We start from the raw sequence: 19,732 nt of genomic DNA, 5'->3' as shown, positions 1-19,732 counted from the left end.
CCCCCCCAAAAAAAAAAAAAAAAAGGAAAAGGACTGATGCATAAACAATAACTAATTCATGCAAAAGATTAATCCATTAAAAAAAAAGGGTTGTCCAAGAAGACAATAACTGATCCCATAAAAAGTCATTGAGGCATGAAATATAAAAACAGATGGTTCGTGAAAAGAGTGGAGGACAAAGGGGATCTTACACCCAAGCTCTTAAAAACCTCTATCCTCCCGTGCTGCCTCAACACCCTCAAAATCGCCCTCCGCTGCGTCAAACTCTGCGGGGCAGGCCGGACCTTGACATACACCGACCTTTTAGCGAGGAGTTCTCCCAGGAACGGAGACGAGAGGAGGTTTTTGGGGAGGGAATTCCCCGGTTTCGCTGCCATTGTTGTGAATAAAAAAAAAAAAGATTGGCTAGTGACTTAGATTGTGCGGGACATTGATGATGGTGGGAATGGGAGCTATGCTAAAGTTGTGAGAAAGATAAGAGGAGGAGGAGTTGAGAGAAAGTGAGGAGCAGGTGAAGTGAGTGAATGAGTGCCAGTCGATGGGCCCATCAAGGTGTCTGAATGATGGATGAATTGAGGCTGCTATCAAGAGTGGGGGCAGCAGAATTGGACCGCATATAACCCTAACCCCCTTGAAGGAGATGGGCATACACTAATCTCACAGGGGCAGTATCCGTTATCACATTTGCAATTCTTTCAGCATTTATTCTCAGAATACAACAACCATCACGTGAATTTCACCCGCTCCTCTCTGTCAACTCGTAGATACCACATATACACCTCGCTGTATTCATGCCCTCTCCTTTTACAAACCCCTCCAACCTCGTAAAAACCACTATATCAACTTCAAAACCGTAAAATAAAAAACCTGCACGTCCTGCGCACCCCCGGATATTTCAAAGCCAGTTGCCATTATAACCATTCCTTTTATCCCACCCATAACTATGCATAACCTTGGTATACCCCCTGTTCTCCCATAAAGGTAAGCCTTGCAAACCTGTTTGGACATACGCTTGCTGAACCAGTCGTCCTTTGGACGCCTAAACTCCAAAAACAAAAACTAGAAAGAAGAATCACGTCGCCGGCGGTGTTGGTGTCGGTGGCGGAGGAATGTATGCTGTTGCCGAGCTGGAAGCTGGAGCAGCACTAGAAATAGAATCCGCAGAAGCAGCAGATGCTTGAGGGGGCGGTGTAGCAACCGGAGCCGGGGGCTTTGGCGGCAGAGGGATCATGCCGGGCGTTGGAGCAAGACGCTGGATTGGACTTGGTGATGCTGATGGCGCCGTGACTGTCGGAGCCGGGATCGAGACCTTGGAGGCAGCAGAAGGAGCCGCCTGCGAAGAGAGCTGAGGGGATGGCTTGTTCGATTGGGCCGCGGGTGGGCTAGGGACCGCTGGACCCCAAGGTTTTGAAGGTTGAGGTTGAGTGGTAGACAAAGGCTGCTGGGCAGATGCTTGGGTCTGAGCAGGCATTTGGTTCTGAAGCGGAGCAGCATTCTGGATGGAAGGGACCGCAGCCTGACTTGGGTGAGCTTGGGTGGTGGGCGAAGGAACTCGAGGGGCTGACACCTGAGCTGGGCCTGGCACAGGCTTTTGTGCTGGAGAAGGGGCCGGCGATGCACCGGAAGCTTGACTTGGAGCCTGGACGGGACCCTGGGGCTGCACTTGTGGGCGAGCTTGGGCCCGCGACATTTGAGCAGCCTGAGCCGGAGTAGTGGGCCTGGCATAGGAGCTCTGAGCATAAGCTTGCTGCACAAGCGGTTGCTGAGCCTGGATCTGCTGCGTCGGAGGCTGTTGAGCTTGTGTCGGCGAAGCTTGGGCATGCTGAGCCTGTGGCTGTTGGACATGGGCTTGCTGAATGTGAGACGGCTGGACGGACGGTTGAGCAACTTGCTGAATAGGCTGCTGCTGGACTGGTTGTTGTCGAGCTGTCTGCTGGGGAGTCGGCTGTTGCTGAACACGGGCTTGCTGCGCCTGGGTTTGGTAAGCTTGAACCGGTTGGGCCTGTGTTGGCTGAGTACGAGGCTGCTGTTGAGCATGTTGTTGTGTCTGCTGTAGCGCCTGCTGCTGGGCCTGCTGTGGTGAGGGCTGTTGCGCGTGTTGCTGAACCTGCTGAGCTGAAACCGCAACCTGTGGACGAGGCTGGTACTGTCCCTGGGTCTGCTGAACCGGTGTCTGCTGATTTGGTGCCTGGCTCTGAGCCTGCCCCTGTCCTGGAACCGGTTTTTGCCCCTGACTCTGGCCCTGGACTTGCCCTTGAACTTGGCCCTGAATTTGACTCTGAACTTGAAGAGGAGATTGCCCGCCCTGCGCTGGCCGAGCGTGAACTGGGTGACTCTGCCCTTGGATCCGGGCTGGGGTTGGTGCCGGGCTCTGAGGTGGACGGTTCTGAATCTGTTGAGCTGCCTGTTGATTCTGCGCCTGTTGCTGTGGCTGCTGGTTCTGTACTGAGTAGCTCGGTGCTTGCTGTGCCTGTCCTGGCTGAACCCGTGGCTGTTGGTTCTGCTGCTGAGCCGCCGCGGGATTCTGCTGCTGAGATTGTGTTGAGGCCTGTGTCCGATATTGAGCCTGCGCTGCCTGGAGATGGGGATACGCCTGAACCGGCATCCCGTGTGACTGTGGTCTGTTCTGGTTCGAGCTAGTAGCAGAGCCCGCTGAAGCTTGAGATCTCGCCGGGGTGTCACCCTGGGCGACCGGTGCCGGAGCAACTTGGGACTGAGGTGCAGGTGCAACTTGATCAACAGGCCGCGCGCCGGCGGGCCCAGCACCAGAGCCAGAGACCGCATTCTGATTCATATATTGTGCATTGATCGGGTTCCCATTCGAAGTCCCAGCAGGCGCAGGTTGCCCTACAGTTGCTCGGGGCTGCTGCTGTGCCATGTGGGCTTGCTGTGCCGGAGTGTAGACTGGCCTTGGGGGTTGAATCTGCATCTGCACAGGGGTTTGGGCCGCCGGAACGGAGCCGGGGCGCGCAGCAGTGGCGGACTGGTGTGCTGCAGTCGAGTGCGGAGTCGAGGGATGTTTACCCGGCGCCGGCATTTGCGCAGGCGTCCGCACCTGTGAAGGGGCTGGCGTGGGGGTAGGCGGCATGGAGGCAGCAGCTGCTTCCTTGTCATGGGCAGCAATCTCGCGTTGCACCGCTGGCATCAAAACACCCTCTGCGAGCTCGTAGGATGTCTTCTGTGCATCGGTTCCCTGCATGATGCTCTTGTCCGCAAAACCGAGAACGCGGTCGATGGCTGACAGCACCAACTGCTCCGCCTCCAGGGGCTTCATCTTATCCTTCAAAGTGTTGATCATCTGCCTCTTGAAGGAGACTAGCCTCTCAATCAGCTTTGGCGCAATCTCAAAACCGACCAACTGCTTGGCTGTCTGGGATTCAAACACGTTGAGAACAATCTTCTCAATAGACTCGTAGGTCGGCGTAGTAGACTGGTTGGCCAACCCGAGACCGCGGTTGATCACAGACATGGCAATAGCTTCTCCTGCATCTCCCACATTAGAACGAATTGCACCGATCGAAGTGACTGTTTTCCTAAAGTTTCGGATAATCTCGACGAGCCTTGGGTGGATAGAAGGCTTGATCGGGGCTGGGGTTCCGCTGGTACTGATAGGTTGGCCTGGCTTGACTCCCGCCGCCGATGCAGGGTGCGGAGACGCATTGTTGGGCTGAGGCACACCGTTGTGCGGAGCTGCTCCGTTTTGATGCGGAAGCTGTTGCCTTTGAGCACTCTGTGGCACATTGCCAGCCTGAGGCGAAGCCGATGGAGGGGGCCTTGATGCGTACGGTGACGAATAGGCCGTCGCTTGCGGGTTGGCGGGTATGGGACGGGAACCTTGGGCTGCCCCTTGATCGGCCATTTGGGGGATACCGTTCCCTTGAGCCGTGCTCTGATAGGGCTGGTGGAGGGCTTGTTGAGCACCAACGCCGACGGGCTGCGCCGAGAGCTGCTGATGAGGATGCTGGCCGAGATTCATCTGACTTTGAGCAGCCGGATACCCAGGACGTGGAGGAGGCCCAGCACCAGGCCGGTACCCTTGCTGCGCACCAGCCTCCGAGTGAAACAGCTGCACCTGAGGAGCTGCGGTTGGTTGATAGTGCTGGCCAAATGAATGAATCGACGTGGAATGATCCGGAGACGCGGCTTTCCGCTTCTTGCCAGCATCGATGTCAATCCCAGGTACCCGGGCCCACAAGTGGGTTTCCTCGTTCTTCTTGAAGGCAACATTGCCAATAAGATTGTGCCGAACACTGCTCTCCCAGCCCTTGGTGTCTACTGTGAAATAGTAGAAGGGATACTTCATCTGGATGCGCTTGTAGATCTGCTTGAGAGTCAGCCCATCGGGTGGGGCTGCGGACAAGACCTCGTCGATGAGAATGCCGTAATTCTTGTTGGGCTTTTGCAGCTGCTCCTCTGTGTAATCTGCCCTGTTCAGCTCCAGAGGAGGCGTCTTGGGCTTTTCGCGCCTTCGCTTCTCGAGCGTCTTTTCCGTCTCCGACATCTCGCCTTCCTCGCCGTTCTTTGATTTGCGTGGCTTGTATTTGCGCTTCTCTGGCCGGTCTGGCGTGTTTTCCGGGAGAGGATGTTTTCGTGGCCGACCAACCTTGCGCTTTATTGGTGGTTCGCCGGGTGTTGGTGGCGGCATGTTTTTCTTTGCAAGCTCCATAGCCGCCTTCTTTCGCAATCTTTCCTCTCTCTTGGACATAATGCCGTTCTTGGGAGGCCTGCCAGGTCCACGCTTCTTGGGTGGAAGCAATGGCAAAGCAGCAAGCATCTCGGGCGTCATATCTTCAGGCTTGATGTGGCTGAGTTGTTCTTCGGCATCCTGCTCAATGGTCTCCATGACTTCCTGGTCCTCCTCGCCCTCGGCGTCTTCCGGCTCCCCTGCATCGGGCATTTCTTCATCCAGATCCGACAGCTCACTTTCGCTACTCTCCTTTGCTGCCTCCACTGGCACTTCCTCCGGGCTGGTGCTCCCCTTTTCTGCGTCGTGGGAGCTCTCAAAATCAAAACTCATCTCCTTGCCACCCTCTGAGTAGCGCCGATTGACTGCTGCGGGTGCCTCCTGCTGCGGCTCCTCCTCCGCACCAGTCTTGCCCTCGGCAACGCCGTTGATGATGAATTTAAACTCGACCTCTTTAATCTGGATACGATTGCCGCTCCTCAGCGTGACGCCTTCGTCTTTGTGAAATTTATCATCAATAAAGATGCCATTTCTATGTAATGGGTACGCTTTGAAGACGCCTTCGTTTTGATCGTACTCAATTCTCAAGTGCTGTCTTGAAATCCCCTTTGTCTTCTTGGCGATGTCTGGCCCGGGCGAGTGAATGCCGATGAAGGGAACGGTATATGGGGACGGTCTTAGAGCATTGAGATTGACAGATGCCGAACCGGGGGTGTGCCAGACGTATTGGCGGTTGGCAGCAAGGCTCTTGTCGTTCAGCGCGGCTTGCTCGGCGGCTATGGCAGCTTCCTGTTGCGCCATGGACGAGTCGCCGGATGCCGAATTCGCAACACTAACTCTCCTACGCTTTGCGGGCCGGACATACTCCTCGTCCTCGGATTCCGGCCCCAGCATGCCACCTTCTTCGCTGACATATGATCTCGTAAACTTTCGACGATTGAGCTCTGGCCGTGGGGGGGGCGGAAGACCTTGTCTCGCATACTGATCGACAATCTGCCTCCAGGCCTCATCCTCCTTTTCTTGCTTCCTTGCTAGTTCCAGCGCCCGTACGTCACGGCCGATCACGACAGCATAGGTGGTCATCTGGAACACACTGTCGGCAAACTCAATCCTGGCAAACGACTCCAGCCGGGGCTCGACAGGCGGCGGGGCTCGAGAAGGTTCGGGGATCGCCATCAACGCATCGGGAACATCAAGCGCACTGTGAGTTCGTGAGACCTGGGCGGGGTGAATGGTAGAGGGCAGTTGAGATTGTCGCCGCTGGTGCTGTTGCTGGTGCTGCTGCTGCTGCTGTTGGGTCTGTGTATAACTGCGGGCGATGGCCATGAGGATGTTGGTAGCAGGCGTGATGCCCTGCCCGTACATGTCCATGCCGGCATCAAAGCCCATATCCATGGTGACATTGTCCATTGCTGAAGCGCCGTTGATCTGGGAGACGTTGAGATGGGAAAGGTTGGAGTTGGAAGAGTTGGAGTTGAAGTTGGAGCTGGAGTTAGAGTTGACGAGCGCGGAAGATAGTGACGGGTTAGCGTCGGCGGTGGCTGAAGCGGACGCATTTTTGTCTTGTTGCTCGTCCTGGTCGAGCGTGGCGCCCGGGTTAACTGAAGGTTCGCGGGTGCCCGAGTCCGTTGCGGCTTCGGTCAATGGAGAAAAAGGAGGGCGCGGTGGGCTCTGCGCGTCGAGGTCGAGGGGGGCGTTGGCCGACATGGCAGCGTCTTTTGGCTGAGCTGGCTGGTTGGAGTCCATCACAGACGAATTCATCGCTTGCTGTGGACACAAGCTCCTTCGCCGGCTTCATACGAGCAAAGTGAGGGTGGTCGGGATGCCACTGCAGCGGGCAACAGCTGGGACTTTTTTTTTGGGTTGACCTGACAGGAGTTGAGAACCACAGCGGTCACAAGGAATGCGCCTACCTATCGAGTTCGATGGCACCGCTATCGTGGAGCCAAATTTTGACGGACGTCTGCCGCTCGCCGTCTGATTGGCTGGAGCATATCCTGGGTGTCCATGGTGGGGCTGCCTGCCTGAAGTCTCCAGCTCTCTGATTGGTTTAGGCCTCGATGCTCCGATAACTGACAACCAGAGCCAGAGGAGGAGCGATGCGAACATCAGATTATCTATTTCTCAGTCTTGTCACTTTTATCGCAAGTCGCAGTCGAGGTCGCAGGTTGCTCTTTACACTTGTGAGCCGTCAATTGATTCAAAAATAGGAGTGAATAAAACCTTCTTATTGTTGTTATCTTCTATGAACCTGGACTATCCGTATCTCGGCATCCTGCTCTACTCGACTGTTGTTATTGTTGCAGCCAAGCAACCTGGTTCCAGTTTTCTTTATGGAGCGACTAATAACATTTGAGCAGAATTCATGACCAGTGATGGCCAGGTCGAAGTCGACATTGAAGAGAGTGCCTTGGCCGTCTTTATGTTTTCTGGCAATGCATGAACGGCAGTTGGCCCAGCTGTGCCTCTCAGTTTCAGTGGTCGGCTGGACCGGCTCGACCAGCACCAAAAACAGAGTGATCACTTCTCCCGCGCCGCCTTCAAGCGTTCTTTTTGTTCTGTTTCGGACCCGGCCAACCGGGTTGGACACCGGCCGTCGGTCGGCACCCATAATGACCAGACTCGCACGGCAGACTTCAGATTTCTATTCCAAGCTCCTTCGAATTTTCTTTATGGGGGGCTCACCGGCCTTGACCCGGACCGTGGGGGAAGAGCCCAGTGGCTTGCTCATCTCATTTGGCTGCTGTGTTCCCGGGAGCCTCCCAACTTCCAACGACATGTTTCCGACCCGGTCTTTCAGGAGGGTCATCACAGGCCGATCATGTGTTTCGACGACTTGTGTGTAGTATTTCCAGTTCCAATATAATGCCGTATATCCCTTCCCTGGCCGCCCTTGCTTCATCAAGGTCTAGACTTACCTCACCTCATCTTGCTTGCTCGCCCGTGATTACGACTGCCTCCCTTGAGAGATATACTCACTGCGATTCTTCAACATGTCTTCAGCAGGGGCCCCTCGTGTGCCAAAGCAAGGGCAACAGCAGGTCGCAAAGGGAAGCGTATCTCGAAAACCAGTTCCTGGGGGTGACGAAGCAGGAGAATCATCAACAGCTCAAGGAGGCCCACGGAGAGCACCTTCACGGCAACAGAGACCTCAACAACAGCAACAGCAATCTATGGTGCCAGCATCCACCGAAGAAGATGGCCGGCTTCCCAGGACGGCGAGGGGGCAAGAAAGTACGGCTGTCAGAGGAAGAAAGCGGTCGGCCGGTCCCAAGAGAGGGATGCCTCGCCAACCTTCGACGCAGGGGAGCAGTCGTCAACCAGCTCCAGGGCGTACTGCTGAGAGTGTGACAGAGGCAAGCTTTTCTTCACGCAGAGAGCCTACCGAAAGTGCACCAGAACGTCCAGCAGCTTTAAGTACCCAACAACGCAAACTCAATCAAGGGCCTCCAGCTTCCGCCAGAAACCAAGTCAGTCCAGATCAAGGTGCACCCAACTTCTCTTTCCCGAAACCAGCGGTGAAAGAAGAACCTCCTCAAGCAGAGATCCAAGCAAATCAAACAGCTAGTCGTCGAGGACCGCCTCGAGGCCCATTACCGTCTGCCCCCGTGGCCGCGGTGCAAGGCCCGTCTCGTCAGGGGCCGCCGATCCCGGCAGAAGCCCTTCCTGTCCCGCGAGGACCGGTGCCCCCGGTCCCAACTTCATCGCGGTCCGGACAAGTTCAATCTTCTCGAGTTGAGCAAGCTGTGCCGGTGGTTCTACGACCGACTCGTCAACAAGCAATGGCCCCGGTGCAATCGTTTGAGCAGGCACAGGCAAGGCGCAATATGCCACAGGAAAGAAACCCAGCCTATCCCCCGCCGCTCCGCACCGCAAACCTCACGCCCAATCCTCCTCCACGGCAAACCTCCGTGTCCGCCGGGGGATTTTCGCAAACCTCTGACCGTTTGGTTTCACCGCAGAGCGCCTTACCTCAGGCCACGTACAATCCCCACGTCTCGGCAGAGACTAGTCGCTCCCGCAATGTTGTTTCTCCCTCAAAACCTCTACCCCCTTCCACTGGCTCGTTCTCTCGAAAGCCGGTCAATTCACCGCCACACCAAATGTTGATGAACCCTCTTCGGTCATCACCACCAAACCCCCCGCCCCCTCCTGCCGACTCAAGCTTGCCGGCCGGCTTCTCTCGCAACAACATTGACATGAACCCCTTGAGGCAATCGCCTCCTAACCCACCCCAGAAGCCAGTCATGTCTTCCAACCTTTCTCAACAAACCATTAACCCCTTGAGGCAATCGCCACCCAACCCTCAAGTAGCAGAAGGCGGCATACCTGTTGGTCTTTTCTCTCAAAACCCATCAGCCCCTCCCCAAAGACCAGCCCTCGCCGCTCCTCCTCAACGAAAAGAAATCGCCCCTCTCAACATCACCAGCTCTTCCCGAAACATCAACAACACCTATCCTGCTGGCCCCTCCCGGTCCGGCATCGTCAGCCCACCAAGAGTAACCTCCCCGCCCCAGGGCGGTTACCTCTCCCGCAACATCACCTCCCCTTCGTCAAACCAAGACGGCGGCCGCTATCCCACCATGCCTCGGGCCGTCGTCTCCCCCCCCTATCAGCCCCGCGCCGTCGGAGGCACTCCCCCCAAGCCAGCCTACAACCAACACTCGCACTCCAGCTCCCTCGACTCAGTCGCCTCCTCCGCAACGGCAACATCCACCCGCCCGTTAAACCCAACCGTCCAACCATCCTCTTCCTTCTCCCCGCCAACAAGAAAAAACACGGACCTGTCCTACTCCAAACCACTGTACAACACCCAGGCCCCACAAACACCTTACATGTCCATCCTGCTGTCTCTGGACAAAATCCCCCGCCTGCACAACATCCTCTCCACCCTTTTTCTTTTTCTTCTTCTAGCCGGCTACGTGATCATCCCGGGGTCGTTCACGGCCCTCTCCCGCCCCCCGTTGGACCCTAAAAGCGCTATACCCATCAACCTAGGCGCAAACACCACCCCGGACAAGAAACTTCTTCTCACCAGGGCGAACACGGCAACGATGGTGGTAGGCTTTGTGTTTATTATCATCGGAACTTTTGGGACGGCGTGGCTGGGGTTGAAGTGGAGGAGGAATTATGTCTGGTTGCTGAACAAGTTGTACTTGCCGCTTGTGATGTACAGCATGGTTGGGCTGGTTGGGACGGTGGTGGGGGTTTATGCTGTGCAGAATGGGGAGTGGTCCACGCAGGCGATCATTGCTGGGATTTTGGAGGCGGTGGAGATGGTGGTTGGGGGGTTGTTGTTTGGGGTTTATAATGTTTGGTTGGTGCAGAGGGTCAGGCAGGAGGGTGGTGGTGGGCAGGGGGGGTATGATAAGCAGGAGAAGGAAAGGGGAAGTAAAAAGAAGGGGAACAGGAGGAGGAAGGGGGGGTTGATGGGACGGTTTAGGGGGTGGAGGGGGAAGAGGAGTATTGCTGTTGGGAGTGTGGTTTGAGTGAGTGATGGGGGTGAAGTGTAAGATGGTGAATAGGGGGGGTATGAGATACAGGGAAAATGGCTTTTGGGGGTTTGGGTTTTGCATTTACATCTGGGATTTGTCATTGTCATTATCGTCATCAAAACAAAAAGAGAGGGATATACCAGTCTATTTTCTGGAAAGGATATTTTTATTATAGTGTGTTGTTAGGATACGTTATTAGATGGATAGCCGGCCAGCATGGAGGGAATAATAGTTTTTATCTCTTGTCACGTTATTTTCATCTGTATTTGCCTTGAGTTTAGTCTACGTGTGCAGATACGAGTCACTGTGCATCCGTGCCTTTCGGCAGATGCTATCTAGTTCAGCTTGCACTGTCCATCAAGTGTACTATCCATGTAAGAGGTAGAATCACAAGGGAGCCAACTGAGCAAGACAAGGCCCGTGCTCCTCTGGTGCCGTAGGCCTAGACTTTTTGCCCCAACGGCGGGAGCTACCCCGTAACCCCGCATGTCAACGCGCACCTTACCCCGGGCCGAGGCCGAACCACCATCGCAGGGCTCCGTGAACCAAACGACATCCGGATGAACCGAGGTTTGTAATCGATATAGGGAATGTATGAATATATGAATTGAGCCTCACTCACCTGTTCAGCGTCTGCTTCTCTGCATCCTTCCTGTTGTTTGTGCAAGTGTTGCTCTCATAACTTTCTCACAATGGCAGACCAACCTCTCATTCTGTATCATTACCCCTTCTCGCCTTATGCGAGAAGACTGATTTGGTATCTCAAGATCAGGGGAATTCCATACTGTCAATGCGTGAGTCGAGTCGGCCTCATTCCATCACATTCTCACCATCCAAACGCTAACATTTTCGCAAAAGCTCCAACCCCCCATCCTCCCCCGCCCCGACCTATCAACCCACCTCTCCCTCAACTACCGCCGCATCCCCCTCCTCGCCCACGGCGGCGACCTCTACCTCGACACCCGCCTCATCCTCAACCTCCTCGACACCCTCTTCCCCCCTCCCCCCCTCACAGCAGACCAAAAAACCATCACCCACCTCCTCTCCACCCTCACAACCGCCACAACCCTCTTCTTCAAAGCCGCCGAGCTCCTCCCCTCCTCCCTCCCCGTGATGAAAGACCCCAAATTCCTGAGAGACCGCGCCACCTTCTCTCCCGCAGCCTTCGCCGCACCCCGCACGAAAGAAGACCGCGCCCTTTCCCGGGCGGAAGCCCTCCTTGAAATCCAATCCTCAGTCCGTTTACTAGAAGAGACCATCCTCAGCGATGGCAGGAACTGGGTCCTCGGCGGGAAGGAGCCCACACGCGCAGATGTGGAAGGGGTGTGGGTCATCCACTGGCTTTTGACCCTTCCCCCTCCTCACAACGACAATGCTCTTGACCCTGCTGTCATAAACAAGACGCGCTACCCGAAGACGATGGCGTGGGTGAATAGGTTTGACCAGTTTATCAATGCGCTGAGTGGGAAGGAAGGGAGGGTCATCAAGGGTGGGGAAGCGGCTGAGCTGATTTTGAAGGGGAAGAGAGGGGGGGATATCGGGGTGGATGAGGCTGATCCGGTGGTCAAGGTTCAGGGACTGAAGAAGGGGGATGTGGTGGAGGTTTTTCCTACTGATACGGGGAGCGCGTTCAAGGATAGGGGGAGGTTAGTGGGGGTGGACGAGAGGGAGGTGGTGTGGGAGAATGAGAAGGGGGTTAGGGTGCATGCGCCGAGGTTGGGGTTTAGGGTTTTGGGGGTGAAGGGACGGCCGAGCTTGTAGAGGGAAAAGAAGGGCGATGACTGCTTTTTAGAGCGTTGTGTTTGATGTTTCAAGTCGGTGCTTTGTGATAGGATGAATCTGTGATATGGGCTTTCTTTCGATCAAAGTGGGCGAGCTTGATGTACAGTTCTGTTGTTGAGAATGCCACGTTTGGAGCAACCTCGGATTTTGAATAACAAAAGCTGGGGTTTAGACATCAAAAGCCAGCAACTTAGATAGTAAAAGCCAAGGCTGTAAGAGACAAATACTGAGATGAGATAAATATAAGCTTAGATAGAATATCCTCCAATATATTCTCTATCCATTTTCATCCACTATAACTTTATAGAGCCTCGTTTTAACAAGAAGCTGAGAACGCATATTGTCAAACCTGGGATTTTAGATTGTGCAAGATGGGATCTTCGACAGTAAGAGCCAGGATCATAAGAAACGGTTGCTAAGATCAAATCTGTATAAAGCTTGGACTAAGTATCTTCATGCTTTGTGAGTGGTTTTATGTAAAATAGTAAATAACCAATGCCGTCATAATACCTAGGTATCTCGTCATTGTCATTGTGTTAATTCTAATAAGCCGTGTTGTAATGATCCTATCTACGACGCAGGATGTGTGCCTAGGCAAAAGTAAGTTGCAGAGGGAAGAGGAAGAGCAAGCATGCAGGCTTGGATCAGTAGTAATGTTGCTGTGGTAGCTGTCATCCAGTTGTTGCCGTTGTTGCCATGGTGAGTGGTGTTGTGGTAGCGTAGGAAGAGCCCGGACCGAGAAACTTCCAGCATGGAGAGCATGGCACACATGGCACACAACATATAGCATAGGGACTTGCTCCACGGGCACGCTCAAAGCATCACTGCAAAAGGTTGCTTCTAGAGCTTTCAAGAGTACCGTGGTGGACAGTTTGGACGGATAACCCTCTCTATGGGCCAGGGCTATAATATGGGGGGTGCACATGAGATAATGGGAGAGAGGTGCATAAATGAAAGTTAATAATGCACATGGAGGAAGTGTCTATATATAAGGGTGCCCATAGAGGATATCCCATAAGAAGCTGGGATTTTGTACAGTAAAAAGCTGGGATTTTGGACAGTGAAGAGCTGGGATATTGGACAATTAAAGCTGGGATTCTAAATAGTGAAAGCTAAGGTTGTGAAATTAGAATGCTGGGACTAGACAAATACATACTCGTGGCTCCATAGACTTCGACTTCAGGACCACCTAGCGTGTTGGGCGTCTCATGGACGAGATCTCGTGATCTCTTGCATGTGCTGGCAATATTGGGCAGCCACAGTGCCTCACCTCCACTAGTTTGTGGACGGCGCTAGCAGTTACTACGAAGTAGCTCGCTCGTTGCTTATGCCTGCGTTGTACTTACTACGACGACGACGACAACCTGTAAATGTAAGAGTAATGTACAATACCATGGAGTGAAGTTGATATTGATATTCAAAGATATCAGATCTTACGTAGGCGGCTCTCTGTACCCCGGATCTTGACAGGGTGACATGGATCGATCATGTCAAGCAAACAAGCTTGTCTTTTGTCGGTCCCCCACGCCCATCGATGGTACCTGACGGAAGTTTTTAACGCCATTCCGAGAATATACCTGTGATCGGCTCGCCATAAAGTTTACTGAAGTACTGTACAACGTCTAGATACGCTTACCAGTCCTTATCAGGCTCTTGTATGACGAGTGTTGGCGCCGCCACAAGTCCGCCAGCCTCACCAGCAAATTCAAGATCTGGTCAATTGAAGGTGAAAACACACTGTCCTCTCCCCACGCCAATATCAAAAAAGGTCATGCGTTGGCAGCGGAAAATAAGGACCAAGGGACGCGCACAGTGAGTGCGCTACTGCACCTCGGGGAGCCGGCCGTTGTCTCCAATGCTGCCTTCACCCACAGGTGCTATGTCAACCGCCAATGGTTTGTTGCCGTGATGGCCTGAAAAAGGTTAGCGATATCATCAGCCGTCCGGGGAATCCCAGGGCTGTCCACAGCTTTTTTCAGGGCCCTGTGGCCCTCCTCTCTGGTGGGAATCTTCCTGGAACGTGTTGAGCGTGGGAAAGGTTGTTCGGAAGGTGGTTAAGCGAAAAGAGGATGGTTGCAGAGCTTGGTCCTGCTGTGTAATGGTGCTTGCTTCTGGCTGCAAGTGCAAGGCCCCGTTCTCGAATTTTCGCTGAAATGTTCTCTTCAGCCATTGGGCGCGTCTTCTGCAAACCTGGTTGTGTGGTTGACTAGTGGAACCCGCCCGTGCCTCTTGACTGCGCGAGCCAGGTGGCGCCTTGTGTTTTCCATTGTGCAGCCGGCTGTCAAGTGCGTCATAGGGGTCAGCTTTGCCGTGGCATGGTGATGTCAGCACGCGACTCTTTCCCTACACATTCCAGCACGAGAAAAGTCATCACTGGGTGAAGAACAATGGAAAGAGTTCGGGTGCGGGCAGTCGCTGAGGGAGACGGAAGGAATTCAAGTGTGAGCACAACGACTCGAAAGAGCAGATGGAAACGGCAAAATGGTGGGAGACGGAGAGACTTGATCCCACAGTGCGGGCAATGGCCGAGTAACATGGCTTGAGACAACATTCCAACCTCAAAGTTACGTCATCGCTGGGAGAAACGGTCGGACACCCACTGGCATCCCTGTCCGTTTCCTTTGTGGTCCGACAACGCAAAAGAGCGTCAGCCAACCGATCCCGTCTGGCACCTGGAGGGGATGTCGATCGTCTTCCGAGATCTCGATGAACTCTCTCTTGCAGCTTCTTCTCGAGGAAGAAGAGATTCAGAAAAGCGAGAGAGAAATGCAAAAACTCGGCGGCCAGGGAATGCTGGCAGCATGCTGGTTGAGCAGTGGGGAAAAAGAACACTGGGGGAATCTTCAATCCCGCCAGATTGCACCGGTCCATAGCGCCTGACGCAATGTTCCTCCATTTGCAGCCCGGCACCAAACCAAAGGGCGGGGACCTTGCCTGATGAGGGGAGAAAGCAAACGCTGGCAGGTTATTCGACAGAAACAACCAATTCGCCACAAATGCCCCACCTCCCTCAATTTGTTCCGACCTTTGAGATGGTTCCATCCATGCCATTCTTTGGATTCTCTGTCACCTCACCGTTGGCGAAGGATTGTATTGATTTGCTGGTTGCTGGTTGCTGTTGCTTCCGTTCTGTTAACCACACACCATCTCCGGCCGTCTTTTCCGGTCAGAAATGACATGGTTATGCCCGCACAGCCGGGTCTCGAACGCTGGAAGCGCTCGGCAGACATGGCCGAATATTTGGATATCTGGTGAAAACTGGTCGTGCCGGGCATCTTCCCCGGCTGCCGGCCAAAGCATCTAGACCTTTGATCGACACCGCAAGGCCTGAAGGAGAAGGATCGATCGAAGAGACCAGTTCATTGGACCAGCATCTCGGGCCTGTCGAGTTCTGCTGTGTTTGACACGACAAGACCGACTGACAAGAATGAGTAGGCGTAAAAGAATCCGAGGTTTGACAAGATCATCGAAAAGAGATATATCCATCCCGGAGATATGGGAAACATGGCAAAAACGGACATTGTCAAAACAAAGGTCTGAGCAGAATGGCAATTTGAAGACTGCTCGCTGGAACGGGCACCTGTTGCGTGCTTTCCTTTCCTCTTCTGCCGGAGGTGCAGTGCCAAGGGTGGAATCCTCACGCGAAGTCAAAGACACGGTCGAGCCGTGCGAGCACAGTGAAGCAGAAGCCCCACCGCTCCACCACGTCCTTTTCTGTGGCCAGGACTTATGCAAGACCAGCTCCAAGCCGTATGATGGTTATCAGCACGAGGTTTGCTCGGTTTTTTGTTACCTGGTATCGAGTGTTAGTGGTATCAAGAGTAATTCGTGATGAGAAAAAAAATCAAAAAGGTACCGGGCACCTCACCGCTGATATTCACGCATGGCTGGATCATAACTGCAAGACATGCGGGTCGTGGGGATGATGGCTAATGTTCCTCGCCTCGGTACGGTCAGCGAGTCGCTCCAAAGACCGGGAGAGGCAAAAGTAGGTAGCACGGTAGCTAGCTTTCCCTTAAAGTGCGGTTCGGTATATTTTTTGAAGGGCATGCAAAGCACGCAAGGTGTGTGTGGGGGGCAGAAAAAGGGGGCAGTCTGGAAGTTGACGTGCGAGAACCTGCTTTGTAATGGATTCCGAGGACTGCCCAGTCTCGTCTCTTTGGTCAGGCTATTCTATTATCGATTATCTCACTGCCTTGGTATTTTCAAAAGCAAAAAGAAAGCGAAGCAACCTGTCACCTCGAAGATATCTGACCTGGAGAAGCAAGACAGTTGCAGTGTCGAAGGCAGTTGGTGGCTGAACTGACAAGAGAGCGGTCCCGCCCGGACAGAGTTTCTTCCTTTCATGGACACGGACCCAGTGGGTGCTGCCCCCGGACCACACATTAGCGACCCCATTATTTTTTATTTCACCTTGCGCCATCTTCCTCCCCCAACGTCATACCTGACGTCGCTCCCCATTCCCGGTCTTGTCCCATTTCTCTTTCCGCATACACACCCACACCCGCACGCAAAGCACCACGTCGCGACACACTACGTAACTATTCTCGAAGCCGACAGCGTCCTGGAGCGCTGCAGAGTAGCGTCGCAGCCCTTTTTTATGGGTTTGAAAGACCAAGTGACCTCATAGTCGTCGCTTTTCCCCTTTGCTCAGTCTTTTTCCGCGAAGGCAAGCACAGCTGCAGCAGCAAGGCGCCGCAAGATTTTGATTGACATCATGGGGTTGTCCACTGGAGCCGCTGGCCGAGGTGAGTCCAAGTCGCCCAAACAGTCCAGCAAGAAAGCATCCCCACCGCGACAAGGTAAGTGGCATCTTTCTGCTGCGTTGTCTTGATGAACGAATGTCGTTGCCGACACTTTTTTTTTTTTGAAAAAAACAGACACGCAATCCGACGCCAAAAATGACGGCCCCTTGAAGTCTGCCACCGCCACCACCACCACCGAACCATCGTCATCATCCAATGCGGAAGCCACCAAGCCGCTCGCGCCTCCGCCCCGTCCCAATCAGCAGCAGAACAATCAACAGCAAGCCGGCAACAACTCGCCCGACTACTTTTCGAACCCCCCCGGCGTCGGCGCGGCTTTGTTGAGCCTCGAGCCGAACCCCTTTGAGCAGTCCTTTGGCGGCGGCGCCCCCGAGACCCCCGGGGGGACTAAGCTTCCATCTGTCGCGGCTCTCACCTCGCCGTCGTCACTCCTTCCCGGCACGGGTGCTACTCCCTTCGGCTGGCCAGGTTCCCTCAGGACGGGCCCTCTCAGTCCGGCCATGTTGTCGGGGCCGACAAATGATTATTTCAGTGATACTCATCACATCCGAGGCGGCTTCCCAACCCCCAACGAGTCTTCTCTGAGGACCGGTCTCACTCCCGGGGGCAGCGGGTCTATGTTCCCGGCCCCAAGTCCCAACACGGCTCTCTTTGCTGGCCTTACTGCCGGCGTGCAAACCCCTAGTACGCTTGACTTCCACCGCACTGCTCTGAGTGTTCAGGCCAAGCGCGAGCCCATCCAGGTCCAACAACCGCCTCCTCCTGCCGTCACCTCTGCGCCCCAAGAAATGAGCAATGGGTCGAGCTTGAAGGCTGAAGTGAAGCCTCCCACAAATTCCTATGATACACACGACAACGACGCGGCGAACGGGTTGTACATGTTGGCCCAGGCACGTAACGGGACACAGCCTCCACCCCCGTCTCAGTACACGGCAGTTCCGCCTGCCCAGGTTCATGTGCATTCCAATCATCAACCTGCTCCCGCTGTCCAACCCATCAACACTTCTCCCCAGATGAATGGCAACTCGTCGATTGGAGGAAGCTCAGCGCGTGGTGTTAGTGAGACTGGCAGCGCCATGTCTGATGAGAGCGAACAGGCGCGTCCCGTGACCCGTGCCAAGGGGAAGAGAGGGTCGACCAGTGCTGCTGGCACTCGCAGAAAGGCCGATGATGGCCCTGCTGCCAAAGGACCGGCCAATAAAAAAGCCAAGACAAACGGTGGTCCTCCACCCTCGCAGCAGCCAGACTATGACGATCACTCTGATGATGAGGATCATCATATCAACAAAGACGGCACCAAGACCAAGATGACAGACGAGGAGAAGAGGAAGAATTTCCTTGAGCGCAACAGGTATGTGCTTGGCTTTTGTCTTGGTTTTGTCTGTTACGGTAACATTAACAGTGTAACACAGGGTTGCTGCACTCAAGTGTCGTCAGCGTAAGAAGCAGTGGCTGGCTAATCTTCAAAGCAAGGTTGAGGAGTTCAGTCAAGAAAACGAGAACCTCACCCACCAGATTAGCGTCCTTCGCGAAGAAGTTGTTAACCTGAAGACGTTGTTGCTTGCGCACAAAGACTGCCCAGTAACACAGTCGCAACATCAACAACAACAGCAACAACAAGGCATCCACGCAGGCTACATCCCACCACCACCACTGGAATACAATCCCCAGATGGCCGCTTACCAAATGGCTGGTGGGATGCCGCCCAGCCAACCGGTGATGGCTGCCCACACCGGTGGTCGCCGTTTCTCATAGAACGATCGAAACGCTGCGAATCCGGAAGCGGCATTGTTGCCAGCCCCGGGCATAGCGACAGCTTCGGCATCGTCACCAGTCCAAGTGTTCACAGCAACATATGGTCTTGGATTTTCCCCTCCTCATGGCCCGCCTGATACGGCATATCTTTCCCCGGCGGGCGGTGATGACTTTGTCGAGGACTTGTCAATTTTGGAGGCAAACGTGGGTGTATAGTGAATAGGCCGCGGGGCTTGTCTCCTGAAATGGGGGCAGCACGCACGGCCGGTATGGTGAGGGACCGGGTGATAGGCACCTCGGTCCCTTGCCCTGTATGTAATCAGCAACAACATGGGTATACATCAAAAGGGCGTTTTGGCGTTTTTCCTTTGGGGTCATTTGCTGTTTATCGATACTTTAGTTTCTTCGCTTTCTTGGTGGGTGGGATTATGAGGGCGTTGGCGGGATAAAAGGCCTGCGCGGCGTGGGCTGAAGGCGATGGGCACCACGGCACGGACATGCCGGTGGCCTGTTGTCCTTTTCTCGTGGTCTTTGCCAGTTTGCGAACAAGGACAAGGAAATTTTTGGATGCCTCGGCCTAAAGCTGGGCAGATGGGCGGATGGTTGACGATGAACGGGTGTACTGGTATGTATGGGGTATTTGTTTTTGTTCATCTTTTCTCTCGCTGGCTGCCCACTCCGTCCTTTAGAGGGGGAGTGGCAGGTTGGTTGCATCTAGCTTCTTATATCAAGATAGTTAGTTATCGCTCATGCCAGGGGACGGATGTCAAATGAGCCATGCGATAGCAATGAGGACATCGGTTAGCATAGCCAAGGGAGCAATAAACCTTCAAGATTATACTTACTCTGTTCGAAGATGATGGCATTCGTGTGTCCAAGGTGGTTTCTGGATTACTCCGTATGCATTGTGATAATCTTGTAACTCGAATCGTCCATCTAAGAGCGTTTGACAAAACCGGTGGAAGTTTTGAAGCGGGTGAAAAAACACTTAGGGCTACCAAAAACACGTATTGTACCCCAAAGGTAAATTCTTGACAATGCCATCACTTACCAGCCGCTGATGTAGCTCACACGATCAGTTTTGACGGCAATAAATTGTGGCCTCGCTGGCGGTGGGGGCATGGAGTTGACGTCGTAGCAAAGGGGGTGGTCCGTGCACTCCGGCAGCCGCAATTCTGAGTGTGGACTGCGGGTAAACAAACCGGCGGGCGCAGCTTCCCGTCGCGATTGACAGCAAAAGCAACCCACTT

At 54.2% G+C, this 19,732-nt stretch overlaps 4 protein-coding genes across 4 annotated transcripts; 3 read left to right on the top strand and 1 right to left on the bottom strand.

Annotated features, from left to right (window-relative positions):
* Positions 1-1,072: 1,072 nt before the first annotated feature.
* Positions 1,073-6,445, bottom strand: PODANS_2_1320 (uncharacterized protein; the record flags this gene model as incomplete). The annotated part of the gene is made up of 1 exon (XM_001910842.1): positions 1,073-6,445. One exon carries the CDS (start codon positions 6,443-6,445, stop codon positions 1,073-1,075), a length of 5,373 nt encoding a protein of 1,790 aa, XP_001910877.1.
* Positions 6,446-7,677: 1,232 nt separating this feature from the next.
* On the top strand, positions 7,678-10,173 carry PODANS_2_1300 (uncharacterized protein; the record flags this gene model as incomplete). Its single annotated transcript, XM_001910841.1, has 1 exon — positions 7,678-10,173. The coding sequence occupies one exon, from the start codon at positions 7,678-7,680 to the stop codon at positions 10,171-10,173; it is 2,496 nt and encodes an 831-aa protein (XP_001910876.1).
* A 1,119-nt stretch (positions 10,174-11,292) lies between these two features.
* On the top strand, positions 11,293-11,940 carry PODANS_2_1290 (uncharacterized protein; the record flags this gene model as incomplete). The annotated part of the gene is made up of 1 exon (XM_001910840.1): positions 11,293-11,940. One exon carries the CDS (start codon positions 11,293-11,295, stop codon positions 11,938-11,940), a length of 648 nt encoding a protein of 215 aa, XP_001910875.1.
* Positions 11,941-16,678: 4,738 nt separating this feature from the next.
* PODANS_2_1280 (uncharacterized protein) lies at positions 16,679-18,482 on the top strand (the record flags this gene model as incomplete). The annotated part of the gene is made up of 3 exons (XM_001910839.1): positions 16,679-16,763; positions 16,842-18,078; positions 18,140-18,482. The coding sequence occupies 3 exons, from the start codon at positions 16,679-16,681 to the stop codon at positions 18,480-18,482; spliced, it is 1,665 nt and encodes a 554-aa protein (XP_001910874.1).
* Positions 18,483-19,732: the final 1,250 nt, after the last annotated feature.

This window comes from Podospora anserina, chromosome 2 (genome assembly GCF_000226545.1).
Source record: "Podospora anserina S mat+ genomic DNA chromosome 2, supercontig 2".
Classification (NCBI taxonomy): domain Eukaryota; kingdom Fungi; phylum Ascomycota; class Sordariomycetes; order Sordariales; family Podosporaceae; genus Podospora; species Podospora anserina.
Note: the sequence above shows the minus strand (reverse complement) of the source record. Positions and strands in the feature narration are given on the sequence as shown.